General features: G+C 34.4%; 2 protein-coding genes across 2 annotated transcripts; both read left to right on the top strand.

Moving 5' to 3' along the window:
* The first annotated feature begins 4,782 nt into the window (after nt 1-4,782).
* LOC132039612 (suppressor of mec-8 and unc-52 protein homolog 2) lies at nt 4,783-11,007 on the top strand. The gene is made up of 11 exons (XM_059430111.1): nt 4,783-4,918; nt 5,015-5,155; nt 6,427-6,476; nt 7,152-7,266; nt 7,663-7,711; nt 7,811-7,900; nt 8,490-8,558; nt 8,647-8,770; nt 9,398-9,735; nt 9,951-10,325; nt 10,641-11,007. Exons 1-11 carry the CDS (start codon nt 4,866-4,868, stop codon nt 10,908-10,910), a joined length of 1,674 nt encoding a protein of 557 aa, XP_059286094.1. The 5' UTR covers nt 4,783-4,865; the 3' UTR covers nt 10,911-11,007.
* Nucleotides 11,008-16,609: 5,602 nt separating this feature from the next.
* On the top strand, nt 16,610-23,049 carry LOC132039948 (uncharacterized). The gene is made up of 5 exons (XM_059430514.1): nt 16,610-16,766; nt 18,489-19,381; nt 21,623-21,823; nt 22,252-22,447; nt 22,660-23,049. Exons 2-5 carry the CDS (start codon nt 18,530-18,532, stop codon nt 22,884-22,886), a joined length of 1,476 nt encoding a protein of 491 aa, XP_059286497.1. The 5' UTR covers nt 16,610-16,766; nt 18,489-18,529; the 3' UTR covers nt 22,887-23,049.
* The last annotated feature ends 3,567 nt before the right edge of the window (nt 23,050-26,616 follow it).

The following is a 26,616-nucleotide window of genomic DNA, read 5'->3' as shown; positions in this document are numbered from 1 at the left end:
GATCAATTTTGCCTTCCTGTTTTGCTAAGTGAATGAGTTGTTGAATCCTATAGCTAAAACAAGGTTTATGTAGGCTTAAGATGTCCACATGAGTAATTTAGTTCCCTATTGGATGCATTTCATGCTCAGTCTTGTTTAATGCTCTCACACTGTGTGTCGAAACCTCAGAAATGGTCTTGCTAATTTAGAATCCCATTCCCAGATTCCTTTAGTCTAAAAGCACATCTCCAGTTGCACTCCTTTTTAAAGTGATTAATAGAAAATGGTTGCTTGTTCATACTCTCTGCATAATCGTTATCATGCCTAGAAAGTGGTCCACTTCATCTAGAAATAGTTCAGATCATGAGTTTGTGCAAGTTAAAATATGTGCTTCTTTGGTGCTTTTAATAAAATCTACTAGTCTAACATGTGTTCAAGAAGTACTGATTCACTACGGGATAATTTGGAATTCAAACTGAAGGTTTATGCATATATAGAGAAGTGTATTTTCATTTTGATTAGTGGCTTATACTTTAGCATGATTTGAAATATGATTTGTTTCCTTTAGAACAAAAGTGCTTTTGGTTTATCTAAATGTTAGCAGGATTTATCATCTTACTGATTTTTGTCTGAAAAAAAAAATAGGGGTACTTTTTTGTTTAACTAGAAAGGTATTAAAGATGATGGCTAAAGAATGCTAAAGTCTGTTAGACTCTGTAATTATTTTTATAAGCGCATGTTTAACCATGGTTCAAAGTGTAGGATATTATGATCTTATTTGTAGGATTTTTGTTTTTCTACTAGCGGGTGAAAGTTATACTATGAAGGTAATATGAAATGGAATAAGCTGTTTTCCAATAGGTTTAGTTGAAGAGTGAGACTTGTTGCAGTAGAAATCATGTTTATGGGGACTGCATTCTTATCTTGAATTGTTATTTCTTTGAGTAACGTCGTCTCCAAAATTAGTTGAGTTAGTGCCTGTTGTTAACCCATTTGTTTCAGTTTTCACTTTGTTGGTTTCAGTTTCATTTTGTTGGTTGTTTAAGTCTAAACTGCTATGTTGATATTTCTGTTTGGCTGGGACTATTTCTGGGAACACTTGACACACTTGTTCCGGGTTGATCTTGTTTGTAGTTGTAGTTGGTTTTTGGATTAGTCTATCTAAGGTTCACTAAGTTGCTAGGAGTACGCTCATGGTTTAGTTTGCTGGTGGGTTTCTTTCAAACTAGTAAAGATGAAAGTTGGCTAAGGCACTTTGCTTTGTCAAATTTTTTTTTCTTTTGAAAGATTTAACCTTGATCCGCTTGTTCCTCTCATACATGAAGTATGAATTGTCCGGTAGTATTTTTCCTTCTTTCTTATCTGATTATTGTCAAGCCTAAATACTTGATTAAGAGGAGATGGGATTCCATATTTCAATTTCCAGAGAAGTTATAGTTTTGTTTGGTGTGGTGTTGAATTAGCATTTGAATGACCTCATGTGTTTCCTGTTTCTATTTAATCTGGTGGCTTAAGGGATCAATTAGATTTTTCTTTTAACTGCGGCTAATATGTCGAAACCTCGCCTAATATGTCGAAACTGGACTAAGTTACGAGGACCATTCAATAAATGAGATGTCTTGTGTAAATTCTGGAAACCAAGCAAGACACGTGCCTCACTTCAGATTATGTGATTATTCTTATTAACTAGTTTTATGCTTATGATTAAAATCGCTGCTAATCCTTTGCTTCTTTTTTTTCTTTTTCATGCAACGCTTGGGAGCATTTGGAGTTAAGGCAACTCCGGATTCTACCCAGATTCAGAGAAAAAAAAAACAGTGGCTGCATCCGCAATGCTCGTGTCTAGCTGTCCCCCACTCTCGTGTCAAGAGTCTCCGTCCATCTTCTTCCCCTGAATTTTTTTTTTATCTTTTGTATTATTATACGTTATTTGCACCCTCCGACTAACGTTTTTATGGGCTTGTATTTGTAGGATTTTATTTTTGTTCGTTTGTGAACTCGTGAATGGCTAAGTTTTGTCATCGGCCGCTTTTCTTTAGATATAGATCTTGGTTTAAGGATAGCTTAGGATGAAGAATGATAAACGTCCCTTTAACTTTGCGTATTTCACAGGTTATAAACATTTTTTTTTTAATAGATAAGGCCGAATTTTTTTTTTTATTATTTTTTATTCTTTCTTTTTTTTCTCTTTATAAAGTTAATTAACGTTCCCTTTTTTAACCCATTTTAACAAAATGAGCGATCTAAATCGGGGTTTCAAAAGGGTAAGAAGTATATTTCATGGGCAATCATTTTTATTTGATTTGGTTTCAAAAGGGTAAGAAGTATATTTCATGGGCAATCATTTTTATTTGATGCTAACATATGGGGCAGGTCAAATTCTTTGAGTTTAATTAAAAACGTCATATTAGGCTTATGTATAGTGGCCAAGTTATTTTACAAGAACTATAAGGTACGTATTTATTTTGATACACATATACTATCTTATTTTTTAATCAATCTTTTCATTATGCGTGTACTTACCTATATCACGATACTTATGCATATTATTATATTTTTCATGGCTATTTCTAAAAGTATATCTTTTACACTATATTTGTTTTTTATACGATTAATATACTTCATGTATATATTATTTTCTCATAAAAAATATACATTTTCATACTCTACATTATATATCTCATGTCCTTATATACAACAATCATATTATACCTCATCTTCTAAAAATATACATACGTACTCTTTCAAAAACTATATATATATATATATATATATTGGGTGTACCAACATACTATTTTCATTATATGTACACATATAGTATTACCGTGTCGTCATAACTATTTTTTTTTTAGCATTCGCCTAGGTTATACTATCACATATGTAGATTATTTTCGTATAAAAATATACATCTCCTTATTCTATATTATACATGCTATCCTTATATAAAATAAATGTCATACATATTTTTCTCATGCACACATTAGCATTAACTACTTCCTTTATGTATATGCATTTATTCACATAATTACGATTACATTAAAAACCTTTTTTTTTATACAAATAGTTTTGAAAGAGTAGTTTTCTTTTTCCGCAATTCTTTAAACAGGTGATAATAAATGATAAATAATCCCCCTTAGCGTTAACTAAACTAAGTTTAAAGATCGTCCCCATGTGCTCCGAGGATGCCTAATACCTCTCCCTGTAAAATAAAACCCTTACCTGTAATCTACATGTTTCAAAAAAGACTAAAAATGGAGTTTGGATTTTTTCGAATGGTTTCCTAATATTTTCCTAAAATTAGGTGGCGACTCTGAAAAATTTACAAAACCAGAGGAAACATAGTCATAAGTTGTGAACTAGTTTTAATCCGTTAAAAATAGGGCATGACACTCACAATCATAAGATAAGCGCATATAATCTCATATACCTCCTGAAAGGTAGCTCGAATCTCAATATATAAAACTACGGGATGTAACAGATAACATAATGAACAATGTATGTTGTAGCTTATACTCCATTCATCTACAAAAAAATAGTATCAGGCGTACTACGCGCAATGGAAAAGCTAGAGTTTTTACTAAGGAGGTTCAAATATGAAAAAGTAAACACACAAAGAAGCCAAAGGGGGTTCAACGTCTAATATATATACATACAAAATAATTTTAACCATATATAAACAGTGTAATTTCCGCCGAAAGGGGTTCGGATAACCCCCTTGACCCTTCCTCCCTCCGTCTCTGACTACGCGGTATGAATTCATAAATATATTTCTTAATATAAATTTACATTTTAAAAAATTACATAAAAAGAAACTATAATCCAAACTCGATGAAATAGTTAAAAATGTTGAGAACATCTTTGAAAATATGTAGTTAATGAAATAATTTTTTAGTTTTTCAAGCAGTAGTAATGTCAAACAACTTATGATAAAGGGAGTAAGTTTTTTTTTGTGATTTTGAGTATCGTTTTTCTTTTTTTTTTAGGGGGGGGGGCGTGTGGGAGGGGGTAAAAAAATGTTAGACAGTGTTTGTTAGCCTAGTGAAACATGGTTAAATAAATCCTACAGCATTGAAGCTTCATTTGTGTTTGAGAAAATATACATTTTATAAAATAATGTTCCACTTAAACTTAAAAAAAGAAAAAAATGTGATTTTCTAATTACATAACTTTAGAAAGTAAAAGGAAATCTTAATTATATTGAGAAAAAGAATTAGTTTTCTTCATAGTTTCAACATACTTTGTATAATTTAAATGAATTGACATCTACAAATATTGTAAAGTATAAAATTTTATTTAAAAGTTATCTTTGTTTTATAAGTAACCTCATCAAAATCTCAGTAAATAATAAATGTAGCATATAACTGATGTCTCTAGAATCAAATTATTTTTCTTCTTTTTGGAAGAAAACGTTGGATGTTGTTAATCACACATATGCTATAACTAAGTTGGATTTCAAGAAATTGTAAAAATCTAAAATTTAAATAAAATTCAACAAATAACAAAAAATAAGAGACTTTATGTAATGTAAATGTTTGAAGGTAAAAAGAAAGTCTAAAGTAAGGACAAAAGAAATCTATGTTCAATTTTTAAATACTTTTGTTCAATTTAAATATTAAGTTTTTTTGTGTTAAAAGTTTGCAAAGATTGTCGAACTAATTTTTCAATAACTTAATATAAAAAAAGTGAAAAAAATAATTGTAAAGTAATTACAAATGTAACTTTTAATGTTATAAACCCGGGCCAAATGTCACTAGTATTTTAACTACATATATATGTAAATAGAAAAAGCGGAAGGTTGTTTTTGTCTTTTCGAAACTCCATCAATATAGAGGCACCTTCATCGCTTGACCCTAATCTTGAATTTGGGAAATAAGCTCTCAACAACCATGTCTTCCTCCAACAAGCGAAATCACAAGGAAAAGATAGTTCGTCGCAACAAGTTCGTTCCTTTTTTCATTTCTTCTATTTTATGTGTTGTGTAAAAATCTAAATTGAAATTTTAATAGCTGCGTAAATTGGTAATTGTTTGTTACAGAGAAGAGAAGGCTGAGGAACCGGAGCTACCCAAGTATAGGGACAGAGCAAAAGAAAGAAGAGAAGATCAAAATCCAGATTATGAACCCACTGAATTAGGCGCTTTTCATGCTGTTGCTCCTCCCGGCAATGTTGATCTTCTGTAAGTTATCTCAACACCCTTCTTTTAACTCTCTTTTTTACAACAACATACCCAATGTAAGGGGAATATTAATAGCCCAGTTGGTTGTCTGCCTGATCTTTCACCTTGTTAGTGAGGGTTCGATTCCCCGCCTTGTAATCCCACAAGTGAGGTCTAGGGACGGTGGTGTGTACACAGTCTTACCCTGCCTTTGTGTGTGGGGGAGGCTGTTTTCGATAGTCCCTCGACTCAAGTAAAGCATAATAAAATCAAGCAGGGAAAGGAAAATACAGTAGTAAAGAAGCCATACTGACTAGGCAACAACAACAATATACTCAGTGTAATTTCATAAGTGGGGTCTAGGGAGGGTAGGATGTATGCAGACCTTACCCTGACTTTGTGAAGGTACAAGTAAAGCATAATAAAATCAAGTATGGAAAGGAAAATACAGTAGATGTAGGGTGTGTTCAGTATGAAGGAAAATGTTTTCTAGGAAAATAAGTGTGTTTCCTACTCATTTTCTTGTGTTTGGAACGCAAGTTGAAAAATGTCATTTTAAAAGGATTTGCATATATTCAAAGCAGAACACTATAAGATTTTTGAATTCGGAGTGCAACTTCTTGTGGTGGGGCTGTGGGGGTTAGGCGGGGTGGGAGGTTGGGGTAGGTGGAAGTGGTGTAGGAATGCATTGGTTTGTTTTTATTGATCTGGAAAATTCCCAAAAATTTTATGGAAAACATTTTCCAAGATATTTAGCGCAACCAAACAAGGAAAAATAAGAAAACATTTTCCGTCATACCAAACACACCCATAATGGAGAAGAGAACAGTAGCAACAACACATAGTACCATAACCGAAGCAAAGGAAACAACAGGTAATAATAGAATCGAAGAACAAGATAGTATGTGAGTAATGCTAAGAATAGTGATAAGGAAAACTAGACAACTCTCGACTACTTACTAGCCCTCTACCCTTTTTCCTCTCTTTTTTGTATTTTCTTTTTTCGTCCATCCGCTATAGGGAGAACTATCTATATAGGGGGCTTTCCCCAGCACGAATTGCTCCTGGGCTAGTGCAGGTTAGGGGGGAGAGTGGGCTTATGGTTCACAACCTTGCCCTTGTCCTCGCTTTTTGCAAAGAGGCAGTTTCTATGCCTTGAATTTGTGACCTAGGTCACCAAAGTAGTAACTTGTACAGTTGCTTCCGGGCTTGCCTTCAGGAGCTGTCTATAAAGTGGACCAGAAGGTGTAATTTTGTTCTAAATTTCTTGTTTTAAACTTATGTGTTCACAGGTCTGCTGATGCTCAGAAATTGTCTATTGAGAAGAGCAAGTATCTTGGAGGTTAGTCGGCTCTGCTAATTGATGTTTCTTTGCAGAACATAGGTTGTGTTAGGTATGGAGGAGAATATTTTCCAGAAAATGTTTTCCAAATTTTTATTTTTGATTGGTCAAAATGTTTTGGAAAACATTTTCTCTAGGAAAGCAAGTTCCTTAAAATTGAGCAAAATGACTTCCCTAATGGAAGTCGGGAAAACAAGTTTCATAAGTGAAATTCCAAGTTCATTGTCTCCTCCCCACCCACCCAACGCCCCCCCCCCCCTGCCACCTCCGAACCCCCATTCCCAACCCCATCCCACCTCCATAGTGTTTTGCTAGATTACATATTAATGCTCTTGGGATAATGTTTTTTGCTTGCTTACCAAAACACTATAAAATAAGTAAGAAACCTACTTATTTTTCAAGAAAACATTTTCTAGCATAACAATACATCCATAGAGTATTTCTACTTTCCAGCTTGCATTTGGAGTTGAAGAGAAAAGAGATTATAGAATGGCTAATTTTAAGGAAGACAGCTTCACTTGTGGTTGTCGAAGAAAATTGTTTTAAAATTTTAGCCCCTTGTATGCCGAAATGAGTAGCTAATTTCAGTTCACTAGCTTTCTTGATATATGTTATATTTTGATTTAGCTGTTTTCTTGAGGTAACTAATCATTTTTTTGGCTGATCGTGTATCAGGTGATGTGGAACACACACATTTGGTTAAAGGGTTAGATTATGCTTTACTTCACAAAGTGAGAAGTGAAATAGATAAGAAGCCAGATGGTGGAGATGAGTTTGAAGGAAAACCTAGGTAAGTACCGGTTACTTTATTGCTTAACTGGATGCATGACTCCTTGACTTCAAAGCCAAGGCATAAGTAACTGACACTCCAAGAGCCTTTCAACTTTTCTGGAATCGTTGATGTAATTTTCATCTAATAAAGTTGATCCATGTTTAGCTTCCAGGCTTACCACAGTAGCTTCAGATAGGGGGTTCTTTTGTAGATGCTCCTATAGATATTCCATTGATTACCCTTGACTTATGGCCACTATCTGAGTTTTGTGTGTGATTCTGCTAATATCTTTTTGTGTATTTACGAAGTAATGAGCATGTATAGTGAATTGTTCTTTTAAACACCATGTCTAAGAAGCAATGGTGCTGGATAATTGTTCTTCTAATTATTCTATTTCATCTCTTTTGCTAATAGAGGTTCAAAGGAAGATCATCAAGTGTCATTCCGCACTGCAACTGCCAAGGTGCATTAGCTCCTTCAATTGTTTCAGTCTCAAGTATCTATATTTGTTGCGTGGTGCTATTATGTTTCAATAGAGTGACTAGCAAGCTTCGCATTGCAGTCAGTGTACCAATGGATAATCAAGCCTCAGACTGTTATAAAGACCAATGAAATGTTTCTTCCCGGGCGGATGGCTTTTATTTTTAATATGGTATGTTTTCCTTTTATACTTCCTCTCCTCTATGTTAATGATTTTAAGGCTTCTACTTGCCTGAAAAGGAATTTGTTTCACAGACCATTGGTTGAGTTTTTTTATAGTGCTCATAGCCATAAGATGTAATAGTAAAAGAAATTTGTATTTGTGGACTGTGGTGGGTTGCTGAGAAGCTTCTACTTTCTATATCAAATCATAGTTTTTGTTTTGCATAACTGCAGTTAGCTGTTGATGTTCCCGAGGGGCCAATCATTGTATCCATACAGCTTCTATCTTACCCCACCACACTTCCAACTAAAAGAAGGGAAAATACCGAGGGGAAATTAGAGCTTATCTTGTATGGCCATGATGAATAGTGTTGTCCTTGTTAAGTATATTCTGAAGCCTTTCTTTTTTCTGGGGAGAAGGGGGAAAGCGTGTTGTCGGAGTAGCATTATTTTAATAATAAACACTTGGTGATCTGATGTGTCATCTGCATGGTGAAAAAGATGTGAACGATTTTGTTCACTTGCGTTTACTGTGAGTATGTTTTCTTTCATGGTCTCTTTTTTTTTTCTTCACACGTTGGTTGATGTGTGTATGGCAGGAGAGTGGATACTCCAATGATATTCCTACCACTCTACACAGAAGCAAAGCTGACTGTCCGGTCCTTGAGGTATTTTTTTCCCCCATGTTCCACTACTGTCAGGCAATTTCTTCCTGAAATTTCCATCTAAATGGGTTACCTCACCTATGTTCTCCAGGAAATGGTTACAGTGAGTGTTGATGGTTCTGTTCTAGACCGAATAGCTAAAATCATGTCCTATCTCCGCCTTGGATCATCAGGAAAAGTTCTCAAGAAGAAGAAGAAGGAAAAAGATGGCAAAGGTGCTTAGCGTTCATGCCTTCTAAACTTTTACTTGTATTTTCTGAAAGTAATTACTCAGAGTCTGAATGTGATGTAGAATCTTATATATCCAGTTTATTTTATGGAAACCTTTTCTCTAATTTCTGACTGGTGCCGCTGCATGCTTTTGGTATACCTATTAATGTTCTTGCTTAGGAAGCTAATTTAGGCCTGGTTTCCTGTAAGGAAGTAGAATGTTTGTAGGCGGGATAGAATGTGGGATTTATTCTTCTTTGATACGGGGGGCACGGGGTGAAACGTACAGGAAATGTCATGAGGGGTCTGGAGGTAGTTGATGACTAGATATAAAGGTAATATGTAATTTATACTGTATTGCCATGGAGACTAATCAAAAGTATTTTGGTTCTCTGGATTCTTATTGTGTGTTTCCGGTGCAAACTTTATTTTGCTTCTTTTTTACTTTCCTTTGGGCTTTTGGATCTATTTTGTCTCCTATTCATTTATAAAGAGCTGGGTTTTTCCTTTTGCCTCTTTTTTTCCTTTTTTTTTTTTTTGTGGGGGGGGGGGGGGGTTATCTCTTCATTGATAAGGGGCTGCGCTTCTAGTTCCCTTGTTTTGAGTTCTGACACTAGTTTTTAATTGTGCAGGGAAGGAAGTTATGTCTCGTTATGACGAAGTATCTAAGTCAGATGCGCCAAAGAGCCAAAACAATAAAGAAACTGTGCCTCCATCTGCACAACTTCCTAAAAAGAACCATTCAGAAAGAAGAGAGAATCAGGGACCTGCTGTTGCTAGACCTGAAGAAGAAGATATCTTCATAGGGGAAGGTGTTGACTACTCCATTCCTGCTGTAGATATGGGTCAAAGCCCTGTATCGGAGGACATGGAAGAATCTCCTCGAAACAAAGAGAGGACCTCATATTTCAGTGAACCTGCCTATGGTCCAGTACCTCCATCTGAGCCTTCTCATGATTGGCAACATGCGGTGAGTCAGTTTTGAGTTTTAAAGGCAGATTACACCGTTCCTGTTAAAAAAGCTTAATAATTTATGACAAAATTTGCCTACTTCATTCATTGTCCTACATTTCTCCGGAGAACGGCTGAAGTTGGTTGTCCTTCTCATAGTTGTCAAGCATGAATTTTTACTGTATTGCAACTGATATTCATCTTTTGATTGTTGAATATGTTTGCTCTGCTCAGAATGGATATGATGCAGTGCAAGCACAAGCGCTAGCTGGTGTTTACCCACCGGAGTGGCAAGATTATCAGTATTCTGAGCAGCTGGCTTACCCTGAGCAATATCTCCAGCAGAATTATGATATGCAAGCCGGTGTTAACGTTCTTCAGGATCCAAACATTATGACTCAAGAAGAAAAGGATAGAGGGCTAGGGTCCGTATTCAAGAGGGATGATCAGAGGCTTCTACAACTGAGAGAGAGAGATGCCAGAGAGAAGGATCCTAACTTTATTTCTGAAAGCTATTCAGAGTGCTATCCTGGTTACCAAGAGTATAATCGTGAGATTGTTGACAGTGATGATGAAGCTGATTTGTCAAAAATGGACATGGGTGGACGCGTAAGTGATATTCTGTTCTTGCTGAAGATTAAGTCCACTTTTGCACATGCCATGCCTTGGTTTACCCCTGTTCCTGTCCTTTTTAACCTACATGCTGTGCTAGGGAAACATTAATTGCCTCACAAGACTACAAATAGTTTGCATTTCTTATAATTATACTTGATGAATAATACTTATCGGAGAAATCAACTGCAAAATTTAAGTTACCAGCTTCAAAAAAAAAAAAAATCAACTGCAAGATTTCTCTGATCTGGTGTTATCAGTCAGAGCCATGTTGTGATGCATAGTATTTGATATAAGAATATTTTTCTACAGGCAAAGGGTCGGCTCCATCGATGGGACTTTGAGACAGAAGAGGAGTGGGCAACGTACAATGAGCAGAAGGAAGCAATGCCCAAAGCTGCATTCCAGTTTGGAGTGAAGATGCAGGATGGTAGGAAGACGAGGAAACAAAACAAAGACCAGAAGCTTACCAATGAGCTGCATAAGATAAACAAAATACTCACCAGAAAGAAGGCAGAGAAGGAAAAAGGGGAAATGCTCGAGGACGGTGAAATACAACCGGGAAAGAAGATGCGTGTATGAACAGAGAAAACTATGATCTTTTATTATTTTTGACTTATCTTCTTCCACACTTGGTGTTCAATATCTTGAATTTGAAATGGTACTCATGTTCAGAAAATAGCTGTCTTGATTTCCCTTCACCATGTCCAAATTATCTCTTGATGTTAAGAAGCTACTCCATCTGGTAAATCTTTTATCACGGGTTGTTGCGGTATGGAGCTTCTTGTTCTTTTAAAATGAACAAATGCTGAAATCTAATTTTGCGCTTTTACTTCAGAACCTGGAGAACTTGTACATGCTAACAATGACCAACTTCCCTGGAGATTTTAGAAAAAAAAAAAAGTATATTCACTAAATAATTTTATTATTATTCCAACGTTACAATTCTCGTATAATTTGTTTGCAAACCAAACGATCCCTTAATGAAGGCTAAGCTTTGAATAGCAATTCGTTTGATTGCTGGTTAAAGTTACGTCGGAACTAGTTATGCTCGGGTGATTCATGTATTAGTTAGTTTATTTTCTATCCCGTATAAAATAACACATAAATTGACTCGTAACTCATATATATATTTTAGGTATGTGAGATTATAGGCTAGCAACCAACCACCTTTACTTGGTGTGTTGAATTTTATGCATAGCAACTAAAATGCTACCAAATATAGTACTAATTATGTTGATTTTAATACATGAATAATTCACTTTCTAACCAGCAACCAAATGACCCTAAGTTAATAACTCATCTGTCAGCAAAGTCAAGAATGATCAGTTTTTCGAGTTCACAATTCTTTTCTTAAGAATATAACTAGTGTCACTTGGCCCGTGCTAAGCTCGGGCACAAACCGACATTAAAAATTCAATTTGTAGATATTTTTTAAAAAAATTGCTCTTAGTTCTTTATTCTTGTAACATCAGTTTGACTTTGTCGAAAGACTTCTAAAATGTTAACGGAAAACATTTTTCTTAGTTTATATATTAGATTTGTTTTAGGAAAAAAATCAATAATTGAAAGCTCTTCTAATTTAATTTTTTGAGATTAAGTCCCCGATGATCCAAATTGAGCTTTTCATATGTTAAATTAATTTCATTTGAGTTCTTTGAATTGAACTCATATTGGCTAACTTATTTTTTACCAAAAATATTTTGCAAAATACCGGATAATTAATATGTTATATAATTTAGGACAAAATAGATAATTTTAACATGAAAAAAATTCTTACTCCTATTATATAAAATATATTATCCGATTTTTTACAAAATATTTTAATAGTAAAAAAAAATAAAAAATATACTTTTTGTAATTGTCTAGTATTATTACTATGTCGAAATTATATTTCTTTAAATACAATGTTTTTCAAACATTTTTAGAATGTGTATAAAAATAATATAGTTCCTCTTTTAATACAGTAAATTATTAGATAATTTTATGTTAAAAGTGCGCGCACGTAAAATTTGATTAATTAATTACCATACTTCGGATTTCATTTTTCGATTGAAGGGCTATTAGTTACATTTTTGATAAATTTTAAAAGTATTAATATGTTATATAATTTAGGACAAAATAGTCAATTTTAACATGAAAAAAAATTCTTACTCCTAAATTATATAAAATATATTATCCGATTTTTTACAAATATATTTTAATAGTAAAAAAATATATATACTTTTTGCAATTGTCTAGTATTATTACTGTGTCGAAATTATATTTCTTTAAATACAATGTTTTTCAAACATTTTTAGAATGTGTATAAAAATAATATAGTTCCTCTTTTAATACAGTAATTTATTAGATAATTTTATGTTAAAAGTGCGCGCACGTAAAATCTGATTAATTAACTATTATACTTCGGATTTCATTTTTCGATTGAAGGGCTATTAGTTACCTTTTTTGATAAATTTTAACAGTATTTAACAATGATATATGAAAAAAGTTTAATAATATTTTCACATAAAAATCTCAAATATGTAATATGCTTTGTGGGGTCCACGTTAACATTTTCCATGACATCATCTTTTTTAGTGGCATAAAACAAGCCCTAAAAGTTCTTAAAATTTACTAAAATGTGTGACAATTTTTAAAGTCATAAAAATTTCAAATAATGGTAAAAAAGGATAAAAAATTAATGTGAGGACTACAAAAAATGGGGATTCTCCTTTATACTATTTGTAGGAGGCCCGGGCTTAAACTCAAAATATAAGTTTTATCAAATAAGTATAAATTGTCACTTTTTTTAGTACATAATTAATTTAATGTAATTGCAGGTTAATCATATTTGTTTATAATTTTCATAATTATTAAAGTTTTTTCGTCATATAATTAGAAAAAAAAAATTCAGAAAAATATTTATGAGAAAATAAGTTTGGTAGGAAAATTAGCAAAGACCAAAAGGGCGCAAGTAATTCGATATTCTATAAACTAACGTTATAAAGTATGATAATTACAACTCATCGAAGATCATAAATTGGAAATTATTTTTATATTTTTATGAATTTGTGAGCATGCGGTTGTTATTTATAGATAGAAATAGATTTCTTTTGATATTTATTATTTTTCACTCATTATTCTACGTATCAAGGCTTTATGCTAGTCAAATGTGTTTTTTAACCTTAGTTTAGACGAAATTCAATAAATAACTAAATTCATAAAATGAACCTCGAGAATCAATTTAGTTATTCATATATCTTTTATGCTTAAAAAAAATTAATTTTCGGTTAATCAAACAAGAGATCTTAAAGATAATCTAATCTTGACTGATAACTCTACCTTCATTTTCAACATTAAACAATGTCATTTAATGTTTTTTTACTTTCTGTATCTGTAAGAACATATGATATCACTAAAGAAGCAAAATGTTGGATGTTTAATAGAGAGAAGCATATGGAGAGGAACATATGTCGTAGGGCATGTTTAACTATAAAGTAAGACCTAACAAATGTTTTGATTGGAACAAAGAATTTGGCTCCAACAAATCACTCATACCTAGAAATTAAAAAGTCTTTTCACTAAATTATCCTTAATTAAATATTATCAATTTTCTATGATTTCTTGATAGTATATAAAAATTAACTTATCTAAATGAGAAAACATTGGGGCCCCTAACTTTTGAAAAAAATTCTTGATAGTTGTCAAGTGTCCTCCACCTTTGTCGCTTTTTAGGGTATAATTGTCATCAAATTTTTTAAAATTTACCAAATTACATCTGTAACTATGTAAATAAAGGCCAAAATGGGGTAAAAATGAAAGTTTTGAGGTTGTGAGGACTACAAAACTCATGGATCCTCACTTAAATCACCTTAATTAAAGAGTGCCCATTTAATGTGATTCTTTAGTTGTGTGAAAATTCACTTATCTAACTAATGATAAATTGGTATATCAGACTATTAATATCTTCTTAATTATATAAAAAAAATATTTATTTGGACTAAATATGAAAGCTAAAAGTACCATGAAAAAAAAAAAAGATTTACAAAAAGTACTATAAATAAATATCAATATACCACAATTTTAGGAACCCACATAGAAATGGATAAAAAAAAAAAGAGTGGAAAATGAGAATAGGCTAAGAAAAGTCAAAAGGAAAGCTACATGTCACAACATTAGAGGATCAATTTTTTTGTAAGGACTGCAAAAAACTTGGATCCTCACTTATATTAAGTAGTAATATGATATTAAAATTTTGGCTTAATGCATACGCGGCACCCTAAACTTGTCACTTTTTTTTATTTGGCACCTTAACTAAGTGTTGTTCCTATTGAACCCCTGAACTCGTTCTCAAGTGTGTTTATCAAACACAATCCAACTTTCATATTATTCCATCTTCAATTTAGCAACTTGCTAATATATATATATATTCTAATTTAATTATGTCATCGTTTAGCTAAGATTATCAGCAATTGTGAGGGAAAAAAGAGTCGCTCTTAATTAAGTTGGTAGTGGAAGAGCAAAACCAGCAGAAACCGACATATCCATGACCTAAAGAATAGCTTACCACATGTCTAAAATATTACTCCACCTTCAATTCCCCAATTTAATTTTTGCTTCTAATAAAAATCAGGTTTAGGGGATTTGATAAACACACTTGAGGACGAGTTCAGGAGTTCAATATGAACAACACTTAGTTGAGATGTCAAAATAAAAATAAAAAAGGCAAGTTCAGGGGGGCCGCATATGCATTAAGCCTAATTTTTTAGAGAAATATATGGCTAACTCTTGAGTATTGGTATGGTTGAGCATGGGATAATTAATATTGTTAAGGGAGGGCGTCAAACTGTTTAGCGTAAAATTCATTTATTAGGAAAATCAGTCGAATTTGTTTGAAAGGAGTATATAGCAACAAAATTAATTCAATCATTCTATAAATCTTTAGTATTAGGTAATAACGAAAGACAAGGGGAAACGGGGAAACAGTAAAGAATAATCGAAAATAACCTAATTAAAAGGGAAATAAATTCTTATTCAATCTCCTGCAACGTTAAAACAAGTTGCTCGAATGATGAAATGGATGTCGTAAACAATCAGGAATTCGCAGTGAATAACAATAAGTAATATCACATTTAGGTGAGAAAATCAGAATACAAATAAAGGATTATGGGAGTACATATAGGTTTGACCTAGCTAACTAACTCCTCAAACTCTATGCACTTAATAGCCGTTATTGGCATGAAGATCGCCGACTCTAAAGTGGGATATATCATCAACCTATGAATATACAAGGATAAAGGGTTATCCTCAACTGCCATATGTTGGGTGCACATGATGACTCTCCGATTCACAACGCATCGTGTATGTTCGGAACAAAGTCTGGTCGTTTGCACATTGTTTCGACTCCTTAGGTGCAGTTTTAAAAATCCTCGCTTGTCTTGATCTTGACCTTTTTCTGCCATGTGTTTACATTTAACGGCTCAGATCATTTTTATCAATACAAACAACATAAGAATTGTTTCTCTTACTGAATCAGAATACTATTTCTAGAAATTCAAAATCTGAATTGAATCTCTATTTATGTTAGAAAATAGATTTTTCATAGTGATGGAGATACGGTGGTTATGGGCATTAAATCTAAATTTAATTTCTTTTCTTAGTATTCAGTATATTTTTTATTTGATAATTTAGTGATGGAGTTAAAATTGTGGGTGTTGATTTTTTTTTTCAACAGGTTGTTGAATGATATATCTACGGCGGTGATAAGATTGTGGATGGTGGTGGAAAAAAATTAGAAAAAAAAAAAAAAAAAAAAAAAGGTGGAGGTGCACAAAATTAAGTAAAAACGTAATTTTAAGGGCCTTCACGCGCTCAAAGTTGTGTGAAAATAAAACATTAAATTTAAATATCTCTCTTAGAATCGAAGTATTCTTTCTTTTTCTATTGATCTAAAAAAATTAAAGTGTCAAACTGACAGTTAAGATTAAATTTAAAAATCTCTCTATTTATTCTTTCTTTTATTTCTAATCATTGAGGGGTAAATCTAGCCTTTTTATTTTATATTGCGACCAATTGGTGTACTTGCAGTTCACGTATCTTAGGGTGTGTTTGGTATGACGAAAAATATTTTCTTGAAAAATAAGTAATTTTTCTATTCATTTTCTTGTGTTTGGTTCGCAAGTTGAAAGATAAAAAACATTTACCAAACACACCCTTAAACTAGGCTCAAAATTTCTTTTCTTTTATTAAAAAAAAAAAAAGAAAGAAAAATCCTTTGGAATGTACATCACGAAACTATACAAAATACAGAAATATTTATTTTAAAAGATAGAGGGCGTTGATAATGTTGGAAGTGTCCATCCGTATTCCGAAGCAAAGACGCAAACCCACGGAACATAGAAACCTCTTATTTTCCTCTGCAAATACTTACACCCATCACCAAGCAAACAACATCTGGTAATTTTACTCTCTTTTTTTATTTCTGCTGATCGAATTCCACCATAATTGATTATTTATCTCTTCAATATTCAATTTTGTCTCTGTCTTTGTGTGTATTAGTTTTTTTTTTGGTATAAGAGATAACCCTAGGTATACATAAAATTGAAATTCGAATATTCAGCTTAATCGAATTATGTAAGTTGAAGTTTTTTATCTAGCTAGTGAATTATTTGCTTCTGTTTGGCCATAGATTTTGAAGTTGAAACTTGAAAATTTAAGTTTTTGGAACTTGAAGTTGTGTTTCGACATGCATTTTACTTGGAGAATTTTTTGATGTTTTGTGAGTGGAAGTGAAATTTTGGAACTTGAAAATATTTTGAAGATAAATTTTCAAAATCTGATCCAAAATCTATGGCCAAACATTAGAATTTTTTTTTTTTTTTTTTTTAAATTGCGGTTTGCTATTTGGGAGTCTTTGTAGCTTTAATTGTGTATGTTTTGCTATAAAATTGCATGCTTTTTAGTATTTTGGTTCTGGGATTTAATTTTTCATTTTTAATGTTCTCAACAATGATTGACTTCTCATTTCTGGCTGGAAGGAATCCGATTTTGGTGAATAAGTTCATTTATATACCAGTGCTGGAATTGGGGGCAGACTCTAACTAGTTTGGGATTGAGGTTTAGTTGGTTTGATTGTTAATGAAACTACACATTTTCTTGTTGGCGTTTGGCCTGCCACAATTATTAAAAGAATCTGTAGAAACATGCCCGGCGATATAATTTTTGGTAAAAGTGTATAAAGAATAGAATAGAGGATAAATTTCTTGAGAGGAGCTAAAAATAATCAAGAAAAGAGCTAGCGGTTCTAATAGAAATTTCTTTATGGTATTTAAAAAAAAAAAAAAAAAAAATTAAAACCTTCCATGTGTTGATGAGTCCCACATCAAGGATTTATGGGATGGGTGGTCTCTTTACCGAAAACAGCCTCCCTACCTCGCAAAGGCAGGGGTATACATTCTATCCTCCCCACTTGTGGGATCCTCCTGGGTATTGTTGTTGTTGTGGTCTCTTTATATGGCTTGGACAATCCTCACCTCTTGAGCTAACTTTTGGGGTTTAGTTAGGCTGAAGATCCATTTCTTTCCCTCAGAGCAAGACCCATCCCAATTCTTGTTACCTGATGTTGGCCCCATATTAAAAATTTCCCACACGCTAGATGTCTAGCCCTGAGCGTGGGGTGGGGGGAGATGGGGAGAGGGATGTGGTGGTGTTGAAGAGTCCCACATCGAGGATTTATGGGATGAGTGGTTTCTTTATATGGCTTGGGCAATCCTCACCTCTTGAGCTAGCTTGACGTTGAGTTTGGCCCAAGATACATTATCCCAATTCTTGTTATTCGATATTGGCCCCATATTAAACATTGTCCACTCTCCATATGTCCAGCCTTGGGCGTGAGGAGGTATTGAAGAGTCCCACATCGTGGATTTATGGGATGGATAGTCTCTTTATATGTCTCGGGCAATCCTCACCTCTTGAGCTAGCTGTTGGGGTTGAGTTAGACCTAAAATTCATTTCTTTACACCATGTAAAGCAGGATAAGCATTTTGGGGCAACTGGACGATCTTTAAAGTGTTTACCATGAGCGTCTTGTCAGATAACAGAGTTTTAAAATTTTTATGGTTCTTCCTGAACTTTCTTGTTAAATTTTCTTTTGACTGATGTCATGATACCTATTTGCAGCCCATCTGTTGTTGATATGTTATACTGATTATGCTGGAACCATGGTGAAATTTGAAGGCAAAGTTGTGTATTCTTCGCTTGCTAATTTGGAAAAGGACAATGCGAAATTTCATTTTGTTGAAGACGAAGTTGATGAGGATTCATGGGGAAGACTCCCAGAAGATTCCCATTCTGCAGGAAAAAGTTATCCATGTGGGTACCCACCGATCGAATCTGATGATGTAGTGGATAGGGGCTATGATTCTGGTAATGACCCTTATAACTTCGTGCCACAAAGTGGTCCTCCTGAGGTCAATTTAAGAAATGTCTTGGGTGGGCTAGTTGCTATTGTTACAGGGCAGAATAAAGGTCAGGTTTCAAATGCAACTCCACAGTTCCCTAGTTCTAATGTTTCGTTTCTTGGATCGGGCACAAATGGAGATACTTTCTTGCATTCGTCAGTTTACACACCAAGTGCTCCACCACTGGTTGAGCCAACCGCATTTAACTACAGCGCTTACAAGGATGTGTTGGAATCTGAGCCTCCAGAGTGGCTTCCAGACAGTTCAACAACTATTTGTATGCAATGCACTGCGCCTTTTACAGCATTCACTCGTGGAAGACATCATTGTCGGTTTTGTGGAGGGGTTTTTTGTAGGACATGCACAACAGGGAGGTGCCTGTTACCCATGAAGTTTCGGGAGAAGAACCCCCAGAGAGTGTGTGATACCTGCTATGATAGGCTTGACCCAGTGCAAGGTGTGCTCATCAACACCATTAGCAACGCTGTGCAGGTTGCAAAGCATGATGTTATGGACTGGACTTGTACAAGAGGTTGGTTGAACCTTCCAGTGGGTTTATCCATGGAGTATGAGATATACAAGTCATCAAACACATTGAGGACGTACGCACAGGTCTATTCTCTTTACTACTACAACTTTCTATTTTTTTATGCTCTTGGCTTTAACCTCAGGAATCAGCAATGTACCTTTTGTTACTATTGAGGTGGATATTGATGATCCTTTTTAGTTTCATTGTAAATTTGCTCTCTCTTCACTCGTTCTAGGGATGTAAATGGGGCGGGGCAGGGCAAGCCTTGACCTGCTAAGATTTTAACCTGCCCTGCCCTGCCCCGTTTCTAAATTTTTCCCAATTTTTTCCCTGCCCGCCCTGCCCCATTTTAACTGATAGTCCATTTTTTCCCATAATACTTAGTCTTTTTAACAAAAAAGCTGTTTTATTCTTAAACATAAAGGATTGCGTATTAGTGAATCTGTGAATATTATTGGCTTTTCTTATGATTATAACACGAAGGATGAGTATTGTCTTTTAATTTTTTATTACTTTTTATTATTGAATCATTGGAAAATTAACCTAGAATACGATATCTGTCAAATTAAGTCTGTCAGTGTTACTGGTTAGATTATTTAACCTCAGTGATTAAAGTACTACTGAACAGACAAATATAATTAGGATTGTAAAATAATCATAAGATCCCCATTGTAGTGTAGTGAAAGTACTGGATATGGTCACAACAAAATTCTTACTTCCTTTGCTTTGTTAATTATTTGGGTTTGCTTAGTTGGAATCAGGAAGTTCAGGCCTTCAATTGTTTTTTCCCTCTGTTCGAGCTTATATTGATTAAGAACTAGCCAATACATTTTCACGAGGAAAAGAAACAAAACATTAACGAGCTGAAGTTCTGAATTACAACAACAGTTTACGTAGTGTAATTCCACAAGTGGGATCTGGGGAGGGTAGGATGTATGCAGATCTTACCCCTACATGTGTGGGGGTAGACAGGCTGTTTGAGGTAGACTCTCGGCTCTAAAGAAATGTATCCTAGGCAGGATTCTAAGAAATAGGACAATAAAGTAGCAACATACAAAACAAATGCAGATAGTAGTACACATCGAAGAATTAAAAACTATGCGATAACTAAAGAATACTACTAAGTGTTGTCGCACTTCGTGTGGTAGAGGCAGGAGTCTAGGCCTCTCTCCTTTTCTCCTCCTTTTTTTTCAATGTCAAAAAAAGGAGAAAAGGAGGGGGCTAGACCCCTGCGTCTCCCACACAAAGTGCGACAACACACAGCTACATACTAACCTTATACCCTAATCCTGAACCTCCGTACCTTCCTATCTAAGGTCATGTCCTTAGTCAGCTGAAGCTGTGCTATGTCCTGTCTAATCACCTCCTCCTGCCCTTCTTCTTCGGCCTACCTCTACATAACCCCTGCTACAGCCCCCCTCTCACAACCCCTTACTGGCACATCTTCGCACCTCCTCTTCACATGCTTGAACCATCTCAGCCTCGCTTCCCTCATCTTGTCCGCCACGAAGGCCACTCCCAGCTTGTCCCGTATAACTTCATCCCTAATCATATCTCTCCTAGTATGCCCACACATCTATCTGAGCATCCTCATCTCCGATACGTTCATCTTTTGAACGTGGGCGTTCTTGATTGGCCAGCACTCTGCCCCATACAACAAAGTAGGTCTAAGCACCACTTTGTAAAACTTACCTTTAAGCCTTGGCGACACATTCAAGCTGAAGTTCCGAATTGCAACCAAAAATCCATTGATATATTTTTAATGGCCTTATATATAAGGAACATATTATATTATCATCAAAGTGTTTATGTTTAATATCTATACATTTTTATATTATCAGATTATCACAAGTACAAAATGTAAAATTGTAAGAATTCTTCCGAATAAATGCATTCAAAATAATGTCAAATGCCATATTAAGGTGAAGCAGAATGCTATGGGTAGCTAAGGCACTAGAGACGCTTTTAACCATACTGCAAAGTTCAGATTAAAGAATGGGCCAAAGGCCCATTACAACCTGGCCCTGTCCTGCCCCATTTAAAATTTTCAAAAGACAAGTTTTGCCCCACCTTGCCCCGTTTAAGTGTTGCCCTGCCCAGCTCCATTAAGGGTTTGCCCTACCCCGCCCCAATTTCCATCCCTACTCAGTCACACACAGAGCTCATCATGACATCCCATCGTTCATCTTCCTTTAATGTTGGAACTAGAATGGTAGTGCTAGAAGATTCTACAATCAGAATTTTCAGATTCTTCTGTGATTGACTTGCTGTCCCCACTATGCAATTTCTACCTTGTAATGCTGATTAAATCTTGTAATGCACAGGTTGCTCGGTTGAATCCTGAGAGGTCCATACCTGGTGCAGTTTTAAAAGGAGCTAAAGGTCTGGCAATATTAACGGTTGCTAAAGCTGGGATGCTTCTTACTTATAAACTTGGTTCTGGCCTGGTGGTTGCACGGAGGTCTGATGGCTCGTGGTCTGCACCGTCTGCTATACTATCAGCCGGTTTGGGATGGGGTGCACAGGTATACTCTAAATTAATGGTTTTTGCTAATGACAGTCTCCTTCAGTTTTGAGAATGCGGTCAGTTCAGATAATATTGAACAGTTATGCTAGGAATTCAGTTGAATTGAGTGATTACATTTTGCCTTTAATTAGATTCATTTTCTGTTTCCCACAAAGGTTGGGTCTGAAGGTCTTTTATGTTGAAGGGGAGCAAAATGGTCCATGGGCATATCATCGGCATTTTGTTTTATCTTAATTGACAAACATTGTTTTGTTCTTCTTAAATTAAGGATTTGATCCATTTCAGCCGGACTAAAATGAATGAAACTTATTCTCCTAAATCAACTGAATAGTTGATTGGATTGTATTTTTGTGCTTCTTTTTTTTTTTTCTTTTTCAAATTTGTCCTCATCCTTACTCTTAAAGGTTGATTTTTGTCTTTTTATAGATTGGAGGCGAGTTGACGGACTTCATTATTGTGCTACATGACTCTAAGGCCGTGAAAACATTTTGCAGCCGCATGCATTTTTCTCTTGGTGCTGGTTGCAGTGCTGCAGCTGGTCCAGTTGGAAGAGTTGTGGAGGCAGATCTTCGAGCTGGAGAGAAAGGTTCTGGCATATGCTATACTTACAGTTGTAGTAAAGGTAATGTAGCCTTTGTTCTCTGTGATGGCTATCTCTTGCCAGAGTGGATGTTATCAGCAGTACTGTGATTGTTTCTTAAGCCCACCCAAATTAATAGCCAGCAAATGTATAATATATGTATTTCTAGCGGTTGTAAATATTTTTGGCTGAGCAGCCAAATGTGTTAACTTCTTCCGCTTAAAATTCCTTTGGGTTTGATTTGTATGCTTCAGGTGCATTTGTGGGAGTCTCACTTGAGGGGAATGTTGTCACAACACGGATGGATGCTAATCTCCAGTTCTATGGGGATCCTTACCTCACTACAGCTGACATTCTTCTTGGAACGGTAGAAAGACCCAAGGCTGGAGAACCCTTATATGCAGCCCTCAAAGACCTATACGAAAGCTTTCCACTACGATTGAAGGGAGTTGCCAGCAATCAAGATGGTGCGATGTTTTAGCTCTGGCACAGTCCCCTGTTCATACAAGGAGAAATGTACAGTATTTGATTTAATAGGGTAGAAGAATTTGCTTTTGAAACAGGATAATAACTTATCTCCCTTGGAAACATTTATACTTTGTACATAAATGGCGTTTATCGTATACCGTTGTTATTCTGGATTATTTGGGGTTAATTTTCGGGGTAGATTTTTATCAGATAATACTACTTGGTATTTCAGCATCCGTAAGTGCTAAAATTGGTTGTTTGAAGCTATAGATTATGACTTGGTGGTTGTTGTTGGTGGTGGTGGGGGGGGGGGGGGTTGTTGTTAAAACCAAAAAGGACAAGAACAACTAAGGAGGAAAGATAGGTGGCTAAAATTGCGTGCTGCATTAGGTAACTGTTACGCAACGACCGAAAATATGAAAATGACATGAGAATGCAGCAGTTACTGCTAGTGAATATGTAGCTTTTGGATACGGGGTTCATATGTAACTTAACCATGTAATGAGTTTAGTTTAGTACTAAAAACTTAAATATTTTTGAACTCATAGATGCTTAATTCTGGACCGTTGTTTGTTTATGGTTCTTTCTACAGTATGAATATCAAGCTGCTGAAATTATATAGGTAGTTAAAGTCTGAATAAGAATGTGCATGACTTTTTTTCATTTCTGTTGTTGAAAAGAGGTGATAATAATTGAGGGACTACACGCTTAGTAAGAGATCTTATTGCACTTAATCCAAAAAAAAAAAAAAAGATAGTTAGATTGCTCTAGAGAGAAATGAACAATCCAGGACTTGTCAAATTGGCTAAATTTGCATTGTTGAAATTTGAAAGGGAGTGCCAAGATTAATGTTAAATTAGACAACCGGAATTGTTTATTTTTGGGTCATATTGACCCACATTATTTTAGACGAATAGTCAAAAAACAACAAATTTAAGAGCAAGATTAACTGAATGGATAAGCTACGTGAGTCACGAAAAAAAAAAGAGACAGGACATATATTATAATTTATGCTCTAGAGTTTGGATTATATAAAGCAGAAAAGTACAAGAGTCGAAGATATCATCCACTCTTAATAGTTTCTTGCAAATTGATTAATTTTATAACTAGCATTGTGTACTCCCTCCTTTCCCTTTCTTGTCCACGTGTAATTTTGCACACCCTTAACAATTAATAAATGAAGGTATTTATTTTACTATAATATTCATGTTAATTGGTGTATAATCTCAATAAACTTGAAAAATGATTTAGAAATGTACAATTAATATTAAGGGTAAAACAAGAAAATTCTTTCTCTTGATATATGTTAAAGTGGACAAGTAAAAATGAAAATTTATTTTTAGTATAGTGGATAAGTAAAAATGAACGGATAAAGTAACTAATAAACTTGAAGAAAAGAAGTAACTAATAGACCTGAAGAAAGTTGAGATTACAGTTCCAAATACTTTCACCAATAAATTGCTTGCTTCCGAAATTTTTGGAGTTGAGCACACCCAATCTCAACTACTAGTAGAATATCACCATCAAAACATTTGAGTATTTTAAAATTTTTAAATAAAACATAACCTAAACAGGTTAATGAGTCGAGATGAACTCTGTAAAGAAATAAAGAAATTATATAACTTGAAATTTTAGTGCGATCAGTGTTTTAAAAGGCATTTTCTGAACGAGTCCCGGGGCGAACACATCGAGGCGTACTGGTGGGGCGTAAGTATCATGGAGTGTGAGGCCCAACCTTTTGGGTGTTCGCCTAGGCTTAAGTCCCAAGAATATGTGCTTTCATTTGGGGCATAAGCCCTAAAAACTTTTTCAAATTTGAGTCAAAATTACTTAATAATTGTTAAATATCTCTTTTTTTTTTTTTTTTAATTATTACATAGGGGGTAGGCGAAGGGGAAATAGGGGAGGGAATTACAACGTGGGGATTTGAATCTTCACCAACAAGGTGAAAGTTCAGGTAACCAACCAACTGAACTACTAGATCCCTACGAAAAGTTAAATATCCAAAAGTTAACTCATAGTTAATTCTCAAACTAAAAATCTCAAAAGTCAAAAATATTTTCTAATTGTTTATCCTAATTTCATAATCTTTTATCTTTGTTGTTTTTGAAGTAACAGATATATTAGATCTTTGTATGCAAAGTGCAAACTACAAAGCAAATAGTTTTATCCTCCAATTCTTACTATGCTTCCGTGCTTGCATTTTCCTTCTTCATGGTTTATTTTCTCCAAGATTTTTTTCTAAATTCTTCAATTTAGCTTTTTCAAGGTAGTTTTTAGTTTTAGAATTTTCCTTTGGTATCGCTCTAATGTTTTGAATTCTCTGGCTATTCGTATGATAATGAGTCTTAATTTGTTATCTAATTTTAGGTTTTAAAACAATAATTTTATATTATTGTCTATCTTTGAATAATTAGGATAGAATATCATTTTTACAACTCTAATTATGTTTCATCATATCTATGTTATTGGTGTAATGCATCTTTACGTATCAAGATTTTCTTTACGGATTCATGCACATGTTAGCATATTAATAATAGATATACTCATTTTCCTACTATTTTTTATTTTATAATTTTAATATATTTTTATATTTTATGTTTATTTTATTAATTTAGAAATTTTGCCTAGTCACGTGGATTTATACGCTACGGAGTATTTTGCATTTGTGATCATCAAATTAAAAAAATATTTTGTGATTTCTTGAATTTATAAATTTTAAAAATAATTCTTCAAATATAAGTAAGGGTGTCAATGGTGTAGTTCGGGCGGTTATTTTATAAAATTTATACCATACCGATTTTTCGTTTATTGAATTTTGTATATCCAAAATTAGATTTTCGAAATCGTCCCATCATCTCGGTTTCTCTTTGGTATCAGTATAGGTCGGTTAATTTTCGGTATCTTTTAAAAAATACATCATGGAGTCACTAGTAGAAGTTAGACACGATACGATGCATACTTCTGTAGGACTTTGGCAAAAACTTTGTAGACATTTTTCTATTTAAAAAGTGATGAATCAATAAAACGTGAAAGACGACAAGAATAAATATTCATCCCACTATTATGGTTGTGTAAAGCAATGTTAAGCAAAGCAAAATATATAACTTAGATCAGAAAAAATCAATCAAGATGAGACTCAACAACTGTATTTACTAAGGTTAAGTATCCAATAAGAGAAATTTAAATCAACAACAACAACAAAATACCCAGTGAATCCCACAACGTAAGTCCGGGGAGAGAGGAGTGTACGTTAGACTTACCCCTACCTTAGGTAGGGAGGCTGTTTCCAGAAGACCCTCGGCTCAAGAAAAGGCATATGAAAGGTCAGATACGGGCAAACAAATCAAAACAATTATGAAAATGAAAACAACAACAACAACAACATACCCAGTTGAATCCCACAGTGTGGGGTCTGGGGAGGGTTAAATGTACGCAGACCTTACCCCCACCTTGGTAGGGAGACTGTTTCCGGAAGACCCTCGGCTCAAAAGAAAATAAGAAAACAAGGGGAGAAAAGTCAGATACCGAGAGGCAAATCAAAGCAATGCGAAAATGAGAAAAAACAAGGGCAAAGAAGTCATGATAAAACAAAGATGGAGAGACAAGATCCAACACATAAAAGCAGGAAACATAGGGCAATAAAAGGTAGAGCAAAGCTACACCTACTAGTGCGACAGAAAAGTGAGACTACCTACTAGCCTTCTACCCTAATCTGAGCCCTCCACAACCTCCTATCTAAG

This window comes from Lycium ferocissimum, chromosome 12 (assembly GCF_029784015.1).
Source record: "Lycium ferocissimum isolate CSIRO_LF1 chromosome 12, AGI_CSIRO_Lferr_CH_V1, whole genome shotgun sequence".
NCBI classification, from domain to species: Eukaryota; Viridiplantae; Streptophyta; class Magnoliopsida; order Solanales; family Solanaceae; genus Lycium; species Lycium ferocissimum.
The sequence above is the reverse complement of the archived record's forward strand: the minus strand, read 5'-3'. Positions and strand labels throughout refer to the sequence as shown.